This window comes from Somniosus microcephalus, chromosome 2 (genome assembly GCF_052327205.1).
Source record: "Somniosus microcephalus isolate GS21.2 chromosome 2, FLI_Smic_1.0, whole genome shotgun sequence".
Taxonomy (NCBI): Eukaryota; Metazoa; Chordata; class Chondrichthyes; order Squaliformes; family Somniosidae; genus Somniosus; species Somniosus microcephalus.
The window spans coordinates 19,258,161-19,281,885 of record NC_140988.1 but is presented as its reverse complement, the minus strand read 5'-3'; the positions used below and the strand labels follow the sequence as shown (position 1 = coordinate 19,281,885).

At 45.2% G+C, this 23,725-nt stretch overlaps 1 protein-coding gene across 1 annotated transcript; it reads right to left on the bottom strand.

The window, feature by feature from the left end:
• Positions 1-1,460: 1,460 nt before the first annotated feature.
• Positions 1,461-22,816, bottom strand: ppp2cb (protein phosphatase 2, catalytic subunit, beta isozyme). Its single transcript, XM_086007195.1, has 6 exons — positions 22,489-22,816; positions 11,163-11,372; positions 10,185-10,358; positions 7,229-7,318; positions 3,116-3,277; positions 1,461-1,598 (listed from the first exon to the last, which is right to left on the bottom strand). Exons 1-6 carry the CDS (start codon positions 22,588-22,590, stop codon positions 1,476-1,478), a joined length of 861 nt encoding a protein of 286 aa, XP_085863321.1. The 5' UTR covers positions 22,591-22,816; the 3' UTR covers positions 1,461-1,475.
• Between the last annotated feature and the right edge of the window lie 909 nt (positions 22,817-23,725).

The window sequence follows — 23,725 nt, the reverse complement described above, 5'->3', positions numbered from 1 at the left end:
GGAAGGGGGAGAGAGAGAGGGGGAAGGGGAGAGAGAGAGGGGGAAGGGGGAGAGAGAGAGGGGGAAGGGGAGAGAGAGAGGGGGAAGGGAGAGAGAGGGGGAAGGGGAGAGAGAGAGGGGGAAGGGGAGAGAGAGAGGGGAAGGGAGAGAGAGGGGAAGGGGAGAGGAGAGGAGGGGGAAGGGGAAAGAGAGAGGGGGAAGGGGAGAGAGAGAGGGGGAAGGGGAGAGAGAGAGGGGGAAGGGTGAGAGAGAGAGGGGAGGAGAAGGGGAAGAGAGAGAGGGGGAGAAGGGGAGAGAGAGGGGGGAGAAGGGGAGAGAGAGGGGGAGAAGGGGAGAGAGAGGGGGAGAAGGGGAGAGAGAGGGGGAGAAGGGGAGAGAGAGGGGGAGAAGGGGAGAGAGAGGGGGGAGAAGGGGAGAGAGAGGGGGAGAAGGGGAGAGAGAGGGGGAGAAGGGAGAGAGAGGGGGAGAAGGGAGAGAGAGGGGGGAGAAGGGGAGAGAGAGGGGGGAGAAGGGGAGAGAGAGGGGAGAGAGGGGAGAGAGGGGGGAGAAGGGGAGAGAGAGGGGGGAGAAGGGGAGAGAGAGGGGGGGAGAAGGGGAGAGAGAGGGGGGGAGAAGGGGAGAGGAGAGGGGGGAGAAGGGGAGAGGAGGGGGAGAAGGGGGAGAGGGAGGGGGAGAAGGGGAGAGGAGGGGGGAGAAGGGGAGAGGGAGAGAGAGGGGGAAGGGGAGAGGGAGAGAGAGGGGGAAGGGGAGAGGGAGAGAGAGGGGGAAGGGGAGGTGAGGGAGAGAGAGAGGGGAAGGGTGAGAGGGAAGAGAGAGGGGAAGGGGAGAGGGAGAAGGGGAGAGGGAGAGGGGGGAAGGGGAGAGAGAGCGAGAGGAAGAGAGAGAAAGAGGGAAAGACTTTCCATGGCATTTATACACCTCCTCTCACTGCAGGTTCCTCAGTCAAAAAGACAAAAGGGTAAGCTATTCTCACTCTTGCCCTCCATATTACTCTGTCATTTGCTGCTTAGCGGTGCAGAGGTACTAAAGATGATTGATTGCTCAATGATATTCTCTCCTGCCCGCCCAGTTAAGATTTGAGCATGCCTGGTGTTGATCCTACACGAGAACTATAAGCTTGAACCTCTATCACATGTATGGAGGAGTCACTTTCCCATGACTGGTCACATCCTCAGGCCATTGTGCTCATTTGTATTTGATGTTTTGCACAAGTATCTACAGGGCTCATGGGGTTGACCTAGTTACCAGATATAGAAGTGGGAAGCTTTTACCAGATGAACATGTTAAATCTAGTGCTGAAAGATGGAAAGTTACTTAGAAAGTCTGTTTCATCTTCAAACCAAACAGTTTTTAGCTTCAGATTTTTGCTAGAGCTGGACAGGTTTTATAGAAAAATTAAGATAGTGTTTTTAATGAATGCAGTCTGAAACAATGTGTCTATGTTAAAACATCCTTAAATTTGGATTCCATTATACTTACAAGGAATACTTCAGCGTGTCATCTAGCTCCATAATAGCGGCCTGGTTACCACAGCGATAACAATAGTTTGGAGCACTGAATATTGTTACCACATTTCGATCATGGCACCAGTTGTATCCCTGGGATTAAACAGATGGAAGATCTTTAACATCTTGCAAAACAGGATCATTATTCCTCAATCAAAAGATGATACAATAAAATATCCCATTGCAGTAATTGCTCAGTGTTACCTCGCTAAAGCTTTTCAGTTACAGTACCTGAATGATTCAATGAATCCTCAAGAGTCCCATGGTAACTCTTCATTATGCCAAACCAGGTCATGTATATAAAGTATATGATTGAGGACATTAGAGGGGCTATTACGAAGTCATCTGTTTTATCACAATTCAGCTAACTGCCCATAAAATACCAGGATCACACAGGGTACACTTTGTAAATGGTAGCGTATCTACACAAGCCATCTAAATTACACTGCTTTTTGAGAATGCTTGCAATTGCCTCAGGGTTAGGAACGAGCTCCCATGTGTTGATAAGTTTGCCATTACCAGACAGATGTAGCTTGCTTTTCCCCACATATAGGCACTACAATGGCAGTATGCACAGATGGATTTCTCGGTCTTAACCATCAATACTTTGCATTATGTACACTGTACAAGGAATTCAGTTTATTAAAAGACTTCTAAAATCTAAAGGAAGCTTAGTTTTTCTCCCCTAAGACTCAACTAGTTTGTTTCATGGTTTTAAATTATTAGACAAATTCACATTTAGAGCTGACAATTGGTCAACAGTATTTATACAGTGGGTTACACAGACCATGAAGAATTGATGTACTGTTCAATAATGGCATCGGACTCTGCTGTCTGATAAAAGCAGCCATTTCCTCTTCCTAAATTAAATGTTAACTCTGGGGCATTACTATCCAAGTTAACAGAGCCTTAACTCTTAAGTTAGGATTACAGAAACCACCAACTATTTTCATTTTATAAAAACGCATGTCCTAGTATTGTTACATTTAACGAGTCTAGTCTGGATTAAGGGATGAATACAAAATGTACAGGATCCATAAACCTTAACCACAAGGGTGACTGGAATTTCGTACACCATGGGTTCCCACAACTCTTCAAATTATTTCACTAAGCTATTATGATTTTACAGCAGCCTGCACAGGACTGTGCACTTGTAGCACATTAAATATTAGACCAGCTTGAAAATTAATTCTAAAACAGAACTTTATCAGAAGCCAAAGATAAAAAGGAAAGTATTGCTGAATATATTTATCTTTTTCAGCCAAATCAGCCCAAGTATAGCGGCTCTCCTTTTTAAATAAGAGATTGATGCTCAGTTAATTCAAATCCTATGATTTCAGCTTTTGATACAGAGCCAGACTAGCTGCAGTTAAATTACCAGGGCAATTATCATCAGCTTCCATTTGTTTAAGATACATGGTTTTAGTACAAGTCTATACTGAAATAGGCTAGTCCTGGATAGGATGTTTTTTTAAACCAGTAGTTTGAGGGATGGGGGAAAAGTATAAATAGAATGCTGACCGACTGAAGTCTTAAAGCTACAGTTTGAACGGTTCCATCCCCCATTTCAGCACACTGTGTAATTGTAGTTTCGGTGTAGTTTTCCTTACCTCCATTACAAGCTGATGAGCCCGAGACACCAGAGTGAGCCCATTTGCATGGTTAAACGTTTCAGAAATATCTTGTCCAAAAGTGTACCCTGCACCTCGAGGAGAAATCCCCCAACCACCACGATCATCAGGATCCGACCACAGCAGATCGCACATTGGACCCTAATTGAATACAACAGTAAGAACAGGACTGGTACAGCTACACAGTCTTGATCAAATCTTGGTCACACATTTGCTCTTCTCCCAGCAGCTAGTCAGTAAAATTACAGTTTTAAATCTGCATCTTTAAACAGTTGAACAAGATGAAGTGTAACTAAATTTAAATGCAAAAATACATTCAGTTCACATTACAGCTCGAGTATGTTACACTCGAAGCAATTTTCACATCACGAGTGACGAGCTGAAAAATATAAATTTTAAAGCTCCCGGATGGCTCAGTTGATTAAGGCACCAAGTAGTGAGTCGTACATTAGGAGATCACAGGTGCAATCCTTACGCTGTGCCAAGTTAGCTGATCTCAGCCAGGGTGGAGTTAGGGCATCTACAGTTGGTTTCACCACCTCTGAATGAGAAAGGAAAATTGGCCGTCATTCCTACCCCTAGTGATGACTATTCAGTGAGCTGCTGGAGGAGTGTGGACATTGAAGACAGGATTAAACTTGGCTGGTTTGTCCTGTACTGGGTGTATTTTTTTTTTTAAAAAGCTACACCATTGACACTCAACATGGGCGGCGCAGACACGATGGGCCGAAGGGCCTCTTTCTGTGCTGTAAAACTCTATGACTCTATGACTCTAATGGCCATTTGGGCGAGTACCAGACAGCAGAGATGGAAGTGCATGCCAATAAGGAGTCAATGCCTTCAGGAAAGGAGGGAGGGAATGTATTGAAGGGTAAGTTAATAGGCAAAAAAACCCATAGGAAAAAAAAAAGGCATGAACAGAAGCAACAGCACTGCTATGCAGAAGAGGACCAGCTTTTCTCAATAACAGAAAATGCTGGAAAAACTCAGCAGGTCAGGCAACATCCGTGGAGAGAAATTTGAGTTGACGTTTCGGGTCGAAACCCTTCTTCAAAACTGGAAAGAAAATAAAATAGATCGAAGGCAAAGCTGCGGTCGAACAAAAGAAGAAAAAGACACAATAAAAAGGTATTCGAAGCCAGACGAGATGGTAATGGGCCCATGGAGACAAAAGGCAGCTGAGATTAGGTGTGAAGTGTGCTGGCAGGTAAGAGACAGCTGCCAGGTGAGAGAGAGAAACAAAAGGGGGGGGGGGGGGGGGGAGGAGGACCCAAAACAAAGGGGTGGAAAAAATAAGTAGAAAAGTAATAGGGGCCGAGGTTATGATCTGAAATTGTTGAACTCGATATCGAGTCCGGAAGGCTGCAAAGTGCCTAATCGGAAGATGAGGTGCTGTTCCTCGAGTTTACGTTGAGCTTCCGTGGAACAATACAAGAGGCCAAGGACGGTGAGGTCCGAGTGGGAATGGAGCGGTGAATTAAAATGACAGGCGACCGGAAGCTCGGGGTCACCCTTACGGACTGAACGGAGGTGTTCCGCAAAGCAGTCACCCAATCTGCGTTTGGTCTCCCCAATGTAGAGGAGACCGCATCGTGAGCAGCGAATACAGTATACTAGATTGCAAGAAGTACAAGTAAATCGCTGTTTCACCTGGAAGGAGTGTTTGGGGCCCTGGACAGTGGGAAGGGGGGAGGTATAGGGGGCAGGTGTTACATCTCCTGCACTTGCACGGGAAGGTGCCAGGCGAAGGGGAAGGGCTGTTTGGGGTGATAGAGGAGTGGACTAGGGTGTCTCGGAGGGAGCGGTCCCTACAGAATGCTGAAAGGGGAGGGGAGGGGAAGATGTGTTTGGTGGTGGGATCACTTTGGAGGTAGCAGAAATGGCGGAGGATGATCCGTTGAATGTGGAGGCTGGTGGGGTGAAAGGTGAGGACAAGGGGAACCCTATCGTGGTTCCGGGAGGGAGGGGCAGGGGTGAGGGCAGAAGTGCGGGAGATAGAACGGACACGGTCGAGGCCGTGTCGACCACGGTAGAGGGGAATCCTCGGTTGCGGAAAAAGGAAGACATGTCGGAAGCACTGGTGTGGAAGGTGGCATCGTCGGAGCAGATACGGCGGAGACGGAGAAACTGGGAGAATGGAATAGAGTCCTTACAGGAGGCGTGGTGGGAGGAAGTGTAATCCAGGTAGCTGTGGGAGTCAGTGGGCTTGTAGTGAATATTGGTCGATAACCTATCCCCAGAGATGGAGACGGAGAAGTCGAGGAAGGGAAGAGTCAGAGATGGACCATGTGAAGGTGAGGGAAGGGTGGAAATTGGAGGCAAAGTGAATGAAATTGTCTAGTTCGGGGCGAGAGCAGGAAACGGCACCGATACGGTCATCAATGTATCGGAAAAAAGAGGTGAGGGAGGGGACCTGAGTAGGACTGGAACAAAGAGTGTTCCACATAGCCCACGAAAAGGCAGACATAGCTAGGACCCATGCGGGTACCCATAGCAACACCTTTGATTTGGAGGAAATGAGTGGAGTTAAAGGAGAAGTTGTTCAATGTGAGAACAAGTTCAGCCAGGCGGAGGAGGGTGGTGGTGGATGGGGACTGGACGGGCCTCTGTTCAAGGAAGAAGCGGAGCGTCCTCAGGCCATCCTGGTGGGGGATGGAGGTGTAGAGGGATTGTACGTCCATAGTGAAAAGGAAGCGGTTGGGGCCAGGAAACTGGAAACTGTTAAAGTGGCGGAGGGCGTCCGAAGAGTCGCGGATGTAGGTGGGAAGAGACTGGACAAGGGGAGAAAAGTTAGAGTCGAGGTAGGAAGAGATAAGTTCCGTGGGGCAAGAACAGGCTGAAACGATGGGTCTACCAGGGCAGTCCTGTTTGTAGATCTTGGGAAGAAGAAACCCAGAAGATCTGGCTGGGTATGCTTGGTACTTTTAACATACATTAATAACTTAAACAAAGGCATCTTAAGTAGATCGCCAAACTTGCAGATAACACGGAAGTGAAGACAGAACAAATAATGAGGGACAATGCAATCCGGTTCAAGGGTTACAGTGTGTATGTCAGGGATAGGTGTAAAAGTTAATGAGGTTATCTCTGTACTTAGCTGTAGTATTAAATCAAGGCCACTACAGTATCCAGTTACTTTAACAGAGGGGAAAGAGTTTATGTCAAAGAAGAGGTTGTACTGCTGCTGTGCAAAGTATTGGTTAGATCCCATCTGGAGCATGGTGTGCAGTTTTGGACACCTAATCAGAGGAGAGATATTGTTGCCTTTGAGAGAGTAGAGATGAGCAACAAAGGTGATCTATGCATCAGGAATTTACAGTGAGGAAAGGCAAGACAATTGGCATGTTTTCTTTACAAAAATCTGGCCTCTAGGTTTCAAAGTTATGAAGGGAATTAAAACTGATCCAAACAAATAGCTCACAGGAAGTAAAAATTAGGAAGTTAGGAAGAATCCTATTGAACTTTTTTTTCCAGCCAAATGATAATAGATTTCTGGAATAAATTACAAGGGCAGGCCACGCAGCAGATACCACAAGTATGTACGCAGTACTGAAGGTTACTGCCTTTCAAAGAAAAAAAGTGAATCTTTTACTGCCGTGTTACTGGTCTTCTAAAATCGTCAGTGCAATAGTTTGCAGTTCAACATAACGTCGAGGAAATCCTACTTCTAAATAAGCCTCATGATTGTACTGCCAATCAGACAATATCTTTAAATGGGATCAGTAAATTTATATTGTACACCGACACTTTGGTTTGACTACAGCATACAGCAGAGGGCAATTAGACATGCCCAAATTCAATAAATTACTAAAAGTAAAACAAATGCAAAGCATCTTAGATTTTAACAATATGAAATGGCACATTATGTAGCAGCAGACACGCTGCAGAGAACACCATGACGGTCTCACTTACCTCCAAAAAATGTAGCACTGTCAACTCAGCACTTTCTGCACTGACTATAAAAGTGAATGTTGCCACCCATTACAATTGTAAGCTGTAAACACTGGGCCAAAGGCAATCCCTTGCTTGCACCACTTCAAAAAAAAAAACTATTGCCTCAGTGACAACCAGGCAGCATAGCGGGGAGCTCACCTCGTGCGGTACCTCCTGCAGACGATCCAAGGCTCGAATATGATCCAACGTGTCTATGGATGGAGAAAGGCCGCCATGCAGACAGAATATCTGTGGACACCAAATCATTAATAAGTGAAAACAGTATTCATGTGAACAGGGTACACTGAAAAATCCCATAGAGCTGTAAAATAAAAACTTTCAAAAAGGTATACAAAAATGTACTACAAACATGGCCTTAAATCTTTTTAAGGGCTGCAAAATGAATTGTTGTTCATTTAATTAATTTTGATTGAAAGTTTGAAATAAGTTGCAGGTGACATCTGTAAAACTTTTAACAGCTCATCTTTTAATTGTCCTTTTTAATCCTTCTTGATTTTACTGTGTTTACAGGAACACAGGAAAACATGTACACAAACAGTAATTTCCAGGAAAAGTCAAGCCTCCAGGCTGATTTATTCACTAAATGGAAATGGGAGTTGGGGACTGTCTCCTGAGGCAACTCCAAGCCTATATAATGTTCAGGAGTACCTCTAGTTGAACCCACTTGTGCGGGTCATCTGCCAACCAACTCAGGACAGAGCGCTGGCTACTCTGTTGTCTACTCCTGTTAAGTGGCGAGTGAAGAGCTTCAACTCCCTGGTTCCTGTGCCAGCGTTCAATCAGCACCTTGTCTGGACAGGCAGAGACCTGGTCTTGCCCTGTTTGCCACAGTGGACTATCTTTGCACTGCTCTTGGACTCACTGATTTGCCATGCAGTTGCAGTTTCTTTTTCCCTATTAGAAGGCCTCAAATTTAAATTTGCTCATTAAGTATGGCTAAAATTGTGAGTCATGGCAGGAACAGAGGGACTTGAATATCACCAAGGAAGACAACAGAGACTTGTAACAGCTGGCCACCCATCTTCTCTTCCTGGCTACCACTGTAAGTGATGCCCTCTCATTAGGTACAGGCTCTCTTCCCTTCAAAACACCAGTCCCTTACTCAAAAACACCTACTTTCAGTCACTCTGTCCTAGAAAACAAGTGCCCCATCTCCAACCACCCTTTCTTCTTAAGTCCTTGAATGACACCTTCCAAATCCGTGCTCCTTTGCCGCAACTCCATGTTTGAATCCCTCCAATCAGAGCGCCTACTTCCACCTCCATAACATCGCTTGCTTCTGCTCTAATGCTGCTGAAACCCTCACCCATGTCTTTGTTACCCCCAGATTCGACTATTCCATCATCCACCTTCCATAAGCTTCGAACTGTGCAAAAAAAAACCTTTTCTGTCTATATCCTATGCGGCACCAAGTCCCGCTCATCCGTCCTTGCTAACCGACATCAGCTCCTGGTTCCACAGTGGATCCAATTTAAAATTCTCATCCTCGTGTTTAAATCCCTTTATGGGCTTGTCCCTCTGCCTCTGTAACCTCCTCCAGCCCTACACTCCCCCGCCCCCCGAACTCTCCGCTCGAGACTCTGGTCTCCTGTGCATCGTCCTCATTGACGGTCATATTTTCAGCCATCTGGGCCCTACGGTCTGGAATTTCCTCCCTAAATCTCTCCACCTCTTAAGACCGCTCTTAAAACCCACCTCCTTGACCAAACCCTTCCGAATATCTCCTTCTTTGGCTCAGCGCCTATTTTTATCTGATCAAGCCTCTACGAAGCGCCCCGAAACATTCTACGTTAAATGTGCTATAAAAATCTAAGTGTTTTAAGGGCTGCAACTGGCTAAAATCTAGATGATACATTCACTTGCTCTAAAGCAAATAAAAGGCTTACAAGACCTGTTTTCTTGTGCTAGAAATGATCTGTACCCTTCCTAGGAATTAGTTACACTGTACTGCTTAGCCATTAGATACACTAGAACAGTCGATAACTATTAACTCTATTAAAAATGGTTAGAATAGAACACAGCATCTAAAATTAAAGATACATTTTGGGGGAATGGTACATCAGGCAGATGTACCGAACTGGCTCCCTTGCTTACTTAGCAAGGACAGGAGGCACTGAACCTGATGGCAGATCTCAAGACTCCCATGAAAATCTACACCATTTGAATTATGGAGACTGGGGGGGGGGGGGGGGGGGAAATTCAGTTGGTTGCGCCACCTGTTAGCGCCTTAAGAAGGCGCAAATCAACTAGCGCCCGGGCGCGGCACTGCCCACACCTCCCTCGAAATTCAGCGGGAGGTTAGTGGTGGTGCTAACCGGTAGCGCTGCGCAGCTGGCGATGGCATCACTGGTGTGCGCAGCGCCCCGCTCACGCCCCAGCCGCAATCTTCGGGAGCGCCCCCTGATTTACCGCCGGACGTTATGTCCGACAGGGTCAGGGGGGCGTACCTGCGGCCGGGGAGGCGCAATTTAAAGGCGAGGTGCGGGGCGGCCATTTTTGTTGCTGGCCGCCTGCCAGCACCTGCCTGCGCTCCCGTCCCAGACCTCCTGAAACCCCCCCCCCACCCCATGAGTGCCGGCTGCGCTCCAAGAGCCCGGCACTTCTCTTGAGTGCCGGGCTCTTTTGCCTGCACTCCCGACCCCCGGGGGCCCAAGATCGTGCTGCACAAGGCCCCTCCCCTTTAAGAAGGGGGGGGAAGGCCTGCAATACCGCGGCGCGACGTGCTGCAGCGTGTGGCACTGCGGCACGTAGCGCCACGATATTCACTCACAGCGCCCCAAGAGGGATGCGGGGCGCTTCCAGTAGCGCCCCGCTTCCCTCTTGGGGCACAAACACTCAATTTCTGGCGCGGGGGCGCTAATTTTTCCAGGGCGCTCGAAGTTAGCGCCCCAATGGGGCGCTACTCAATTTTTAGCCCTGGGGCCTTTGTATTTGAGTGTGCTATTGACAGTAGGAGAAAAGCACATCTGATGTCCACAGCACTCTCAAGGTAAAAGTGCCTCGAGTCAGGCCATTGAACAGGCTTTGAATACAGGGAAACCACTTCATGAAACCTGAAGAAAAAGGGGAATAAATGAGAAAACATTCTACTCACTTGACCATCCACTAAGGCTGTCAAAGGGAGATAATCAAACAGATCTGTAAAGTACTTCCAAACACTAGCATTTCCATATTTCCTTAGGCATTCGTCGTAAAACCCATATACTTGTGTGATCTGTCTACTTTCGTGGTTCCCTCGTAATATTGTGATACGTTCCCGATAACGAACCTGTATTTAAAGAAATGCAGCAATTAATTCTGAAATGTTGCCAATGGCTGCATGTTAGAGCAAGGGATAACTGAATCTGAGCAAGTTTTATTAGTACTTATTAGTAGAAGTTATGCTGCAGCTATACCAAGCGCTCGTTAGACCACACCTGGGGCACTGAGAGCAGTTCTGGGCAGCACACCGTAGGAAGGATATACTGGCCTTGGAGGGAGTGCAGCGTAGGTTTACCAGAATAATAGCTGGACTCCAGGTTAAGTTACAAGGAGAGATTACACAAACTAGGGTTGTATTCCCTGGAATTTAGATGGTCAAGAGGTGATTTGATCGAAGTTTTCAAGATACTGTATTATGGGGAACAGATAGGGTAGATAAAGAGAAACTATTTCCGCTGGTTGGGGAGTCTAGGATTAGAGGGGCATAGTCTAAAAGTTAGAGCCAGAATTTTCAGGAGTGAAATTAGGAAACACGTCTACACACAACGGGCGGTAGAAGTTTGGAACTCTCTTCCGCAAGCGGCAATTGATACGAGATCAATTATTAATGTTAAATCTGAGATTGATAAGATTTTTGTGAATCAAAGGTATTAAGGGATATGGGGCAAAGGCGGGTATATGGAGTTAGGTCGCAGATCAGCCATAATCTCATTGAATGGCGAAACAGGCTCGAGGGGCTAAATGGCCCACTCCTGTTCCTATACTTCAAGCAAGTCTGAGAATTTGCCAGGTGGGTCTGGTGAGCACTCACGAGGTACAAAATGCATACCATAAGGCAGCCTACGACAAGCATGGAAAGGAAATATTATACCTTTAGTGCTACGAGTAGTGTGACAGTTTCAACCGAGTAGTAGCCTCTGTCAACGTAATCTCCCATGAAAAGGTAATTGGTGTCTGGAGATTTGCCCCCAATTCGAAACAGCTCCATGAGATCATGAAACTGTCCATGGACATCACCACACACAGTGATGGGACATCGCACCTCCTGTACGTTCGACTCTTTTGTAAGAATTTCTTTAGTCTACAGAAGTCAAAAGCAAGGAAGTTTAAAGTTATTAACATCAGGAAGACTCAATGAGTTATAAACATCACACAAATAGTTCCTCTCGCACATCTCAAAAGGACCACAAACTAAAGCAACTTGCTATTCCAATGCGATCTTAGAGGACTATGCTTGGTGTATTTCCACTTCTGTGGAATCTAGTAAACACACAGCCCTTTTCAAATGGAAAAAATAGCTGCTGGTGGCATGAGATATTCACCTTTAAGCACTCGTGAGCAGTACAGCCAACACGAGTGACAATAAAAGCACCTGTCATCCAATATATATCAGTATTAATCAAGACAGTGGTTTGATGAGGATTCGATTTTGTAACTCTCCAATAAGTTAGCCGGATGAAATCAACACAATACCATTTAATTGCTATAAATCAACAACAGAAATAGGAACCATTCTGGAACTTATACCAGATTTTTAAAATAATTTGGGTTATAGCATGTCAAATTCTTCGCTAGTTGGCAGTTCCCCAATAGTATCCTTCAAGGGGGCAATTAGGAGATGTGCAAGAGCAGGCCAGTGAGCTGGTCTCTTCTGTGTAGCTCCCTACAGCAACACAATAAGGCAGGCAAGCGGGTGGGGGAGAAAGGGGAACTAACTGACCCCGCTCCTTCCATTATATAGCACAGATTGTTGATGTGCCAACAAGTCATCACACTTAAAGCAGGATTTTGTATTGGGGCATTAGTGCTGGGGAAAAAAAGGAAACCTTTCCATTTAAGGAATCTAGGTCTGGTATAACAGTAAGGTGCAGCGTAAAGCTCCCTGTACTCGATCCAAACAATGGCCCAAATTTTGCGGTTGGAGCGTTCCGATCAGCAAAGAAAAGTCTACGAATTTACCTGGTGGCCCGGGAGGTACGGAGCCTTGCGCTCCTGGGCCTCGCTGGGTACGCGCGGGTAGAGGCCCACGTATCCCAGGAGCGCATGCGGTTCGCAAGCGCCCTTGAAATCACGTGGGCCGGCCCAACCAATAAAAGAAGGGAATCCCCATTCATACTTATGGGGGTTCTGTACGTACGAAACTCCCATAAGTATGAATGGGCATCACTTAAAAAATACACGAACACATGAAATAAATATACTTTTTTACATATTTAAAATTAATTAAAATGCCATTTAATTAAATATTTTAAACAAATAAATTTGGATTTTTTAAAATATGTTTTAACAGAGCTAAAAATAAACTTATTGGACAGGGTTTTTAAATGTATAAATGAGCGATAAAATTTTATTTTTCTATTTTTTTTTAAAACTCTTCTGCTGGTAAAAGCAGGCCTTACGCCTGTGAGCTAGTCTCTTCTGTGCATTCAGCGGGCAGAAGTTGGGCAAATAGCGCAACTCTCCGCCCGTGGGGGGCCTTTTCCCAGGGATGCGGATCATCTGACAGATCGCAAGTTTGGGGTTTTTGTGCTTGCGCTTCGCATGCCTAAACCCGTAACTTGTGTGGCCCTTACAGGCACGTGCGCACCACGTATGTACCCGTAGGGGTCGCAAAATATGGCCCCACATGCCTCAGCAGCACTGATATTTTTTCCATTTCCTAAACCAGATGTCCTGTGACTCCAGGAGAAGTGTTCCAAATCATGGGCGGTTTAGGCTGGAGCTGCCCTAACCCATTTTGTAAGATAGATATAGATGAAGTGCATTAAGCTCATTCATCCAGAAAGACCTAACACAGCATCCAGCAGTTCCTTAAATAACATAGACCAGGGTTTTGCCTCCATTACTCCATTCCATGTGCTGATCATCCTGTGCGAAAATATTCCTTACATCAGACCTTAATTTGCAGTTTGCTAGTGTTCCTGTGTGCCCTGGTCCTGCTGTCACAGTTTAGTTTGAAGTAATATTCTGGAGTTACCTTTCTATACTGGTTATCGTATTATACCTCGATAAGGTCATCTTTCAAGAATGAAACGGCAGGGAATTGGGATTAAAAAGAGAGCTGTCATGGACAAGAAGATTGGAGTATAAAAGCAGGGAAGTCCTGCTACAACTGTACAGGGTATTGGTGAGACCACACCTTGAATACTGCGTACAGTTTTGGTCTCCTTATTTAAGGAAGGATATATTTGCATTGGAGGCAGTTCAGAGACGATTCACTCGGTTAATTCCAGAGATGAGGGGGTTGACTTATAAAGAAATGTTGAGCAGGTTGGGCCTATACTCACTGGAATTTAGAAGAATGAGAGGTGATCTTATTGAAACATATAAGATACTGAGGGGGCTCGACAAGGTAGATGCAGAGAGGATGTTTCCCCTCGTGGGGAAATCTAGAACTCGGGGGCACAGTTTTAGAATAAAGGCTCGCCTTTTTAGAATTGAGATGAGGAGGAATTTCTTCTCTCAGAGGGTCATAAATCTGTGGAATTCTCTGCCCCAGAGAGCTGTGGAGGCTGGGTCATTAAATACATTTAAAGGTGGAGATAGACAGATTTTTGCAAGATAAGGGAGTGAAGGGTTATGGGGAGCGGGCGGGGAAGTGGCTTTGAGCCCAAGATCAGCCATGATCTTATTGAATGGCGGAGCAGGCTCGAGGGGCCAAGTGGTCTATTCCTGCTCCTATTTCTCATGTTCTTATGGCAGGGAAGGCTTGATGGGCCAAATGGCTTACTCTCAGTCTTAGAAGCCCAAGTTGCTCCAATCTTTACTCAACTTGTTGGACTCGAGAGATCAGCAGATCAGAGGGATTTCCATTCCACCAGTCCAGGTTGGATTTGAAACCAATATCCAAAGCTGAAAGGCCATTGTTTAAACCACTGTACCAAACAGATGCATCATCCTTTTTTATATACATAATGACCTGCACAACATATACTGCCTATATGTCACTAAGATTTCAGTGAAGCATCAGGGTACTCATGTGAAATGTTGTACTGCGCCCACACATTAGGGTAAAATACAGGCAAGCACTGAGGCCATACGCCCCTGACCGAGATCAATTAACTGCGTTTAGATTGGGGGTAAACCTGTCACTGGTAGTCGCAGGGGCAGGAGCAACGAGGTGATGGATTAAGAGTATTGCACGCTCAATGGCTCGGCTGATTAAAGCAGTAAGGCAGTAAACAGCAGAGCCTGTGTTGTCAAGAGTGCTTGCCTGACATCCAATCTTGGATGAACTACAATTTCCTCCAGCAAAACATTGGGAAAACCAAAGCCATTGTCTTTGGCCCCAGCAGAAAGTCCATACCCTTGCCACTGATTCCAGCCCACTTTTTAGGCTGAACAAAATTGTTTGCAACCTATACATTCTATTTGACCCCGAGCTGAACCTCCGACTCCACATCCTCTTTGTCACAAAGGCCACCTCCTTTCATCTCTAACATCACCCGCCTCTGCCCGAGCCCATCTGCTGCTGAAACCCTCATCTGTACTTTTGTCACCTCCAGATTTGATTTTTCCAAAACTCTCCTGGCCGCTCTCCCATCGTCCACCCTCCGTAAACTTCAGACCATCAATAACTGTTGCCCATATCCTATTCCGTTCACCCACCACCCCTGTCCTCGTCGACTTACATTGGCTCCCGGCTTGCCATAAGCCTAATTTAAAATTCTCATCCTTGTGTTTAAATCCCTTTGTGATCTTGAGCCGCAAGCGAAGACTGTGCTAGAACACCGTAGCGCTAATTGTCCAAGCCACGCGCCTGCCGAGTGTAGGGCCAGTGAATTTACCCTGTAATAAAATTAACCCCTCCTAGCCACTCCAGGTCTTGCTCTCATTGGGCCACGGTACACAGGTACTAGCAGGCATCCACTACCTCACCCAAGTGATAATTTTGCATTTGTGAGCTTAGAAGGGGAGTGCTGGCAGTCTATTTGAACAAGTTGAATCAAGCCAAGCCTGTGATCTAGTCCTCACCCAACATCCACACATGTACATTCCAGTGATTCCTGGATAGAAGGGCACACTGGCCAACTTTTCCAGTTTCTAGCCCAGAGGCACCGAGATCAATTACTGCCTGTGATCAGTTACCTCAGCAGAGACTGGTAATTGAACCCAGGAACTTCTGGTCTGTATGGCTTGGCACTACACCACACAGGGAATTAGGGAGTTTAGGTATGAACATATCATATGCCCACATTGCACTTTATTGAAATCCTACTGACAACACTATGGCCACTCAATTATCCCATCAATTCGGAATACTCTGACTGATGAAATGAAAATTCCTTGACCGATCTAAAATTGTCGATTGAGATTTGGGTGGTCTGAATCCAGTTCCAATAAACAGGATTCCATAGCACAAACTGCCCATAACTCAAGATTAATTGCCAACCTTAATTACAAGAGTCACAAGGCTGGGTGATTGGGGCAGGGAGCAAATGTCACTCCAGTGAAGGCAGGGATACACTTCATGATTGTGATCAACATATTTTTGGTGCAATCCAGAGAGAGCTATACCCTATACAATCCACACAATGCAGCCCAGGAGCTCTTGATGCAGACACTGGGATACAAAGTAGAAAATGTTCACCCCCTAGCACCTCACCAGCCTGAAAAGCACAAAATGTTCATCAAAATAGGAACGGAAGTGCTTTTAAAAATAAACATAACCTCCAACTTCTAAATGAACAATTCTCTAGACCTCAAAGGGTTCACCAATTCTATTTAAGATCCATCCATATGTGCTCTCATTTCTGGCCATTGCTATAAAGGAACACATAAGATGCCATCCTTCTGCAGGCAAAGTTTATTCCTGTCCGTATCAGAATGCTTGAGGAATTAATTTTCTAAGTACCCCCTCTGCCAACATGAAGTAAACTGCAATTAGTTGAGCGCTACCTGATTTACACCAGATATGGGGAGAGGATCAAATTTGGAGTATAGTCAAATACATTCATGTGGAAAAAATTGCATCATTGGCCTCCATTTTCACCAACCCTATAAATACTCAAACTCTACACTCAACGATGGATTCACCTCATAGCAACTCCATCAGTAAAGTGACTATGAGCCGTTCCAACGCTACAATACCAGAGCTGTATCCGTTCCAACGCTACAATACCAGAGCTGTATTTAAATAGAGCCCATCAGAAGCTCTGTACAAACCTGCTCTGGTCCTCCTGTGATATATACCACACAACACATGAATTTAATTCTACTGTTGCCTTATTTGATGTATTCAGCATCTAAATTTTCTCTGAACAGATGTACGTATAACATGTTGAAATGTAAATGATACTGGTATCTCCACAGCAACAGCGCCAGGCAGGGGTGCTTAACTAGACTGTACAATGTCTCAAATGCTTACTCACTCCAGTTATGTGACAAACACAGGAACTTTATTTCGGGATGCTATCAGGATCAGTTGCCAGTCAATGTTGGGGCCACCATTCAATCTGCATAGCTCCTTCACCTCCCACTGCTTTTGGAAAGGAACAGCTGACCACCGTCCAGCATTATCCTCCTAGCTGGTTCTGGTAGGGCAGACACACCACTGTAGGTGCTCCTGGACCATATAAAGCCATCTTTCAGCTATAATCAGACAGCCAGCTCCCTGGAATCAATTGAAAAGTACCATTAACCTGTCAGTAATGACATAGGCAAACCATGTTCCCTGAAAAATGTAAACAAATTAACTGCACATATGACTGCCTGCTTTTATCCAGGATTTAGCTACAGCAGGCTACGCTAAAGGCTTCCAGCTGGCCAGGACTTATTTTTAGAAGGGGTGTTTGTCCATGTTTCAGGCAAGAAGTGAGAGAAGATATCATGCTGTGTCCCGAATGGATAAAGTAAAAGGACCACATAGTGATTGAGAATGCTATGACTTACAAGCCCTGCAATTACAAAATCTAAAATTGCTACTTCGCTTTGTGTGCAGCTTTAAGTAGCAGTTTAAAAACTAGCAAAAAAATTGCAGGTTTTGCAGGAACCCTTACTATGGGCGGCAATGCTTTAGAGTTGACTAAACTTGTTTTTGCTTGGAGTGGAATGCGGTAATTCTAAAACAATGCAGTCAAACCAAACTCAAAAATGGTTCAAAGCAGACAAGATACTCAGTTTGAGAATTTCTGAGTTGATACACACTGTTGTATTCCTCAAGTCAATGTGGCTTTGCTGTAGGTATACACCTCCAGTTGACTGGTATGGATTTTATTGACTGACATGTTAAAGAAACAGCTGTAGCATGTGAATACCATAATATTAAATAGGTCCTTAGCATGTGCATATATGCAGCTAAATATAACATAAGAATTAGGAGCAGGAGTAGGCCATATGGCGCCTCAAGCCTGCTCCGCCATTCAATAAGATCATGGCAGACCGTCGCTCTCAACCCCACTTTCCCGCTCGATTCCCCTAGAGTCCAAAAATCTATCTATCGATCTCAGCCTTGAATATACGCAATGACTCAGCATGCACAGCCCTTTGGGGCAGAGAATTCCAATGATTCACAACCCTCAGTGAAGAAATTCCTCATCTCAGTCTTAAATGGCCGACCCCTTATCCTGAGACTATGCCCCCGAGTTCTAGACTCTCCGGCCAGGGGAAACAGCCTCTCAGCATCTACCCTGTCAATCCCCCTCAGAATCTTATGTTTCAATGAGATCACTTCTCATTCTTCTAAACTCCAGAGAGTATAGGCCCAAGCTACTCAGTCTCTCCTCATAGGACAACCCTCTCACCCCAGGAATCAATCTAGTGAACTTATACTATGCGATGCAGCAAAGGGAGAGTATTGCACATTGATGCAATTTGTTTTGACCATTCTTCAGCAAAGCAAATTTAGTTGACGAATAAAAATGTATCAAACAGGATCAAAGAGCTGATGGTCAGCTATTAGGAGTTAAAGGAGTGGGGAGAAGATAACAATCACGCTCTGCTCTACCCATCTGTATTATGATTCCTTCTAATATTTTTATTCTGTTATACAATTTCTCCCCCCCCCCACCCCCCCCCCCCCCGAGAATACAGCAAGAAACAGTGCCTTCTGGTGTAATCGTTATCTGGGTCAATCAACAAAACCGTGTTCACCATCAGAAATATCCTGTACAATGCAATGCTATTTGAATGTTGTCATGTTGGACTCTTAGTGAGTTATTTTTTTGTGTGGAAGAAACGGCCTACTTTTCTGATACTGAATTGGTAACAAGGCTCAGTCATAGTCTCCTCAATGGACTAAGTATTTTCCTACTAAAAGGTCACAAACAAGGGAAAGCATCTTCTTCAAAAATATTTTTGTTGCAAAAGATCAGCTTCTCATTACAGTTGCTCCTGATTATAAATAAATAAATACTGGCTCTAAACACATTCGCTAAAGACCAGGAATGGGCATCAACCCTTTCACGCTGTGTGATCCCACACCACAGATCCCGGGTGATTGACAAGTAAGCTGAACAAAGCAGTGAGGATTTACCGTCCCAACAGTTGCAGGGATGTTACTGCAACTGTTTTTAGCGGCAGGTTATTTGGTTTCATTTAATGCAAAAACATGGGACAGTAAACGCAAGAAAACACACTCCAAAATAAGTGTCCATAGACCCACGGATTAAGATTAAGCTTCTGTGACAAAAAAAATGTATTCGCTGGTAGTGACATCACCTAGTCTTTTACTAGAAACTGTACAGTCTTTTCTCAGACCAAAAACAGTCACAACAACACTATCTGCCATTGCACCATGGAGTGAGAGTTTGCACCTGTAATTTTCAACATGACAGGCTACTCATCTCAATCAGGCCGATCAGAGATGGGGGATTAGTTTTTCTGCCCATTGACTATGACCGAGCACAAATCTACCATCTGATGCCTTCTCAGGCGAGGGGATTTAAGAACAGTGTCACTCACAGAACTCAGTGCTGAGCACAGAACTGCAGAGGCCTGGGAGCAGGTCATGTAGCCATTGGCTTGGTAGTGGGCAGTAAACTACCTCGACAGAACTCCCAAAATACTTTAATCGTTAACATGGTATAAAGAGAGTATTGCACACCGGTCAAAACAAGTTGCATCATTCTTCAGCAAAGCAAATGTTGTTGTCGAATAAAAATGTATCAAAAGACAAAAAGAACAATGGAGCACAGGGATGGACTTATTCATACAGCCAATATCCAGTCTAAGCACAGTCTGCAATTGAAGGTAGCAGGACAGGTTTGCAGGAGTACATAACCAGGGGAACCAAATAGAAAAAAGTAGGGATAAAAGCTCCCCACCAAACCAATGAAACAAGTATGGGAGATGGGGAAGCACTGGTCAAACAGAAATAACCGCCGAGGGAATCACAAGAACATCCTACCATCCAGTGATAAAACACGCTGCACTTCCAACATCCACATGAATACTTGCATCTTTTGATGTTACAATAACTGGGAAAACTACTTTGGCTGGTTCTCGTAGACAGCACCTAGACAACAAGTTTCTGAGAATATACAGTCAGGGGACTGGCTAAAACATCTGTCCTTTCACCTCTGGGTTGGAATCCAGCCCAGACTAATTGGATGAAGTGTTCCATGCCAGGTGCAAGGGTTCTACATGGGCTATCTCAACTTAGTACCCAGTAATGAGCACCTATGGCACAAAACTACTCGCAATTTGGCTCAATTTGCTTTATCGTCTGGGTCCAACTAACTTTTTGCTCCTCCCATCCCTACTTTAATAGCTGTAGTTTATTATCAGGCTTATTGTTACAAAGCATTTTCACCAATGAATGATTGAGTGATTCAGTGGACAGAAAATAAGGTCAAATCAATAACAGAAAAACCCAAGAAACTAAAGATATACAAAGTAAATGATACCCCTAAACAAATAAAAATTACAAATCATGTGGCTTCAAAAACAAATGATCTTTAAAATTCCATAGTGCTTAATAGAAAGCAGAAAAATTACTCATTTGAGCTTTTAAGCTACAGCAATTCCATTCCATTATTACAATCCCAAGATGAAGGGAACAATGATTCATATTGATAAGTATAGCAACTAATGCTAAAATCCTCCATTATAACCTTTGCTAGCAAAAAGGCAAATCATTGTCCATCAGTTGCACATTTCTGTTAAGAATAGGAAAAGTTGTGTGAAAACTATGCAAGAAATGTGCACTTCAACATAACGGCATGATGGTGCAAGAGACAGCATCAACCCTTATAATCTTTATAAATCACTGGTTAGGCCTCAGCTGGAGTATTCTGTCCAATTCTGGGCACCACGCTTTAGATAGGATGTCAAGGTCTTGGAGAAGTACCAGAGGAGATGTACCAGAATAGTACCAGGGATGAGTGACTTCAGTTATTTGGAGAGACTAGAGAAGCTGGGATCATTCGCCTTGGAGCAGAGAAGGTTAAGGGGAGATTTAATAGAGATGTTCAAAATTAATGGCAAAAGGACCAGGGGGGAGATGAGGAGAAATGTTTTTACGCAGCGAGTTATGATCTGGAATGCACTGCCTGAAAGGGTGGAAGTAGATTTAATAGTAAATTTCAAAAGGGAATTGGATATATTTTGACTTTGGAATCAAAAACACAATTGTGGAGGATGGTCAATACTGAGGAGGACTGCAACAAATTACAGGAGGACATTAATAAACTTGCAGAATGGGCAAATAATTGGCAAATGAAGTTCAACACAGATAAATGTGAGGTATTACATTTTGGTAGGAAGAATAGGGAGGTCACATCACTTGGAGGGTGCGAGTCTAGGTGGGGTAGAGGAACAAAGGGATCTTGGAGTACAAATACACAAATCACTAAAAGTTGCACCACAGGTTAGCAAGGCCATAGAAAAAGCAAACCAAGCACTAGGGTTTATTTCTAGAGGGATAGAATTGAAAAGTAGGGAAGTTATGCTGAACCTGTATCGAACCTTGGTTAGACCACACTTAAGAGCACTGCGTGCAGTTCTGGTCGCCATATTAGAAAAAGGATATAGAGGCACTGGAGAGGGTGCAGAGATGTACAAGGATGATACCAGAAATGCAAGGGTATACATATCAGAAAAGGATGAACAGGCTGGGTCTCTTTTCTCTTGAAAAATGGCTGAGGGGTGACCTAATAGAGGTCTTTAAAATTGAGAGGTTTTGATAAAGTGGATACAGAGAGAATGTTTCCACGTGGGGAAGAGCATAACTAGAGGCCATCAACATAAGATAATCACCAAGAAATCAAATATGGAATTCAGAAAGAACTTCTTTACCCAAAGAGTGGTGAGAATGTGGAACTCACTACCACAGGGAGTGGTTGAAGCAAATATTATAGATGCATTTAAGGGGAGGCTGGACAAGCATATGTGGGAGAAGGGAATAGAGGATTATGCCGATAGATTTAGATGAGGAAAGACGGGAGAAGGCTCAAGTGGAGCATAAACACTGGTTGAGCCGAATGGCCCATTTCTGTGCCATATATCATGTATATATTTATAAAAAAAGGGAAAAATTTGCAGGTCAATGGGGAAAAAGCAGGCGATCTCCCAAACAGCCAGCACAGGCTCGATAGCTTGAACGGTCTCCTTCTGTGTACTCTCATCCTACGATTCAGAATGGTTACAGCACAGGAGGCCGCCATTCGGCCTGTCGAGCCCATGCCGTCTCTGCAAGAGCACTTCAGTTCGTCCCACTCCCTCCCTTTCCCCCTTGCAAACTTTTTTCCTTCTAACCAGCAGCAGATTGGTGTACTCAAATAGATTTTTAAGAGTTTATTTTTTAAGTTAATAAACAGGCATGGAGAGGGGGGAAAAAGATTGAGAGATGGCTGTACTGGAGTTTCTGTGCACAGCAATCTCCTGCAAAAAGAAGAAAAAATAAACATCCGCCAGAGAGAAAGATGCAGACATCAAAGTGCCCCATTCTAATCAACAGAGCGCGGGGAGAATGGTGCGGATTAAAGGTCCATGTCGGCCCCTCCCTTTCGGGTCCGCCTCTTGTCCGGAAGTGGCGCAAAACCGGAAGTGCCTCCCGCAGAGAGTGGGCGGGGCTCGGAAGGCTCACTATTTGGCAGCCGGAACCGGCAACGCCGCGCCGCCCGGTGGCGCACTATTTGGCAGCGACAAACGCGGCCTATCGGCGGGTGGCGGCTCGTAGCACTGCTCCTCCTCCTCCTTCATTCACACACACTACATCGGCTGAAGCCTGGGCCTCGATTTATTCCCCTCTCTCTCACCTTCTCACACAGGGTCCGCACTTGGTTCTCGTTCAGTTGCTTGCACTCGTTTAGCTGCTCGATCCATTGGTCCAGCTCCTTGGTGAACGCCTTGCTGTCCATAACTGCCGGGCGCGACGCGGACGCAGCTTTTTTTTTTGTGGGTGGGTTTTTAAAAAAAAAATGAGAAAACAATAATTAAAAAATATATTATATTAATAAATAAATTACATGGATTCGGAAAGTCGTGAGGAGCTCGGCGCCGTCCGTCACTGTGTGTGTGTGTGTGACAAGAGAGAAAGAGAGAACTGGCGCGCGAGGGCCTGGTGTGCGCGGACGCACGCACGTCGTACGTGGGTGGAGCGTGCGCGCTCGCGCTGCCGATTTGAATGAGAGCGGGCGCGCAAGCGCGATCCGTTGTTTCCACCCCGAGCCTCGCAGCGCGCTCTCCTGACGTCACCGCGTTGGCCTTTGCGTGCGTCCCTTTGCACTTGTATGCACGCACGCACGCACAAAGACCCGCCCTCCTCCTGCACCACGTGACGCCCCAGCAGAATAAGGGGTCGACCATTTAGGACTGAGAGGAGGAGGAATTTCTTCACTCAGAGGGTGGTGAATCTTTGGAATTCTCTACCCCAGAGGGCTGTGGAGACTCAGTCGTTGAGTATATTCAAGACAGAGATCGATAGATTTTTGAATATTAAGGGAATCAAGAGATATGGGGATAGTGCAGGAAAAGTGGAGATAGAAACATAGAAGAATAGGAGCAGGAGTAGGCCATTCGGCCCCTCGAGCCTGCTCCGCCATTCAATGCGATCATGACTGATCATCCAAATTCTCCCCATATCCCTTGATCCCTTTAGCCTTAAGAAATATATCCAACTCCTTCTTGAATATATTTAATGAAATGGCCTCTACTGCCTTCTGTGGTAGAGAATTCCACAGGTTCTCCACTCTCTGGGTGAAGAAATTCCTTCTCATTTCTGTCCTAAATGGCCTACCCCTTATCCTTAGACTGTGACCCCTGGTCCTGGACTCCCGTAGAAGATCAGCCATGATTTTTTTTTACTTCGAAGATGTGGGTTTTATTACCCCAAAATATTCCATCTCTGTGGAGAAGATTTCAAGTGCAAATAAAGCAAATGACATCTCTTTAAAATATGCACTTCACAGGCATTCCACATTTTAATAATGACAGGTGAACAGTTACCAGCCACGATCTGATTGAATGGCGGAGCAGGCTCGAGGGGCCAAATGG

Bases quoted from the DNA above. Each gene is read 5' to 3' on its own strand.
- ppp2cb (XM_086007195.1), bottom strand. From the start codon at position 22,590: ATGGACAGCAAGGCGTTCACCAAGGAGCTGGACCAATGGATCGAGCAG. The intron at 10,359-11,162 runs GTATAATATTTC...CTTTAAATACAG, and splicing joins CACTACTCGTAGCACTAAAG to GTTCGTTATCGGGAACGTAT. The intron at 3,278-7,228 runs GTGAGCTCCCCG...GTATTCAATTAG, and splicing joins TGCAGGAGGTACCGCACGAG to GGTCCAATGTGCGATCTGCT.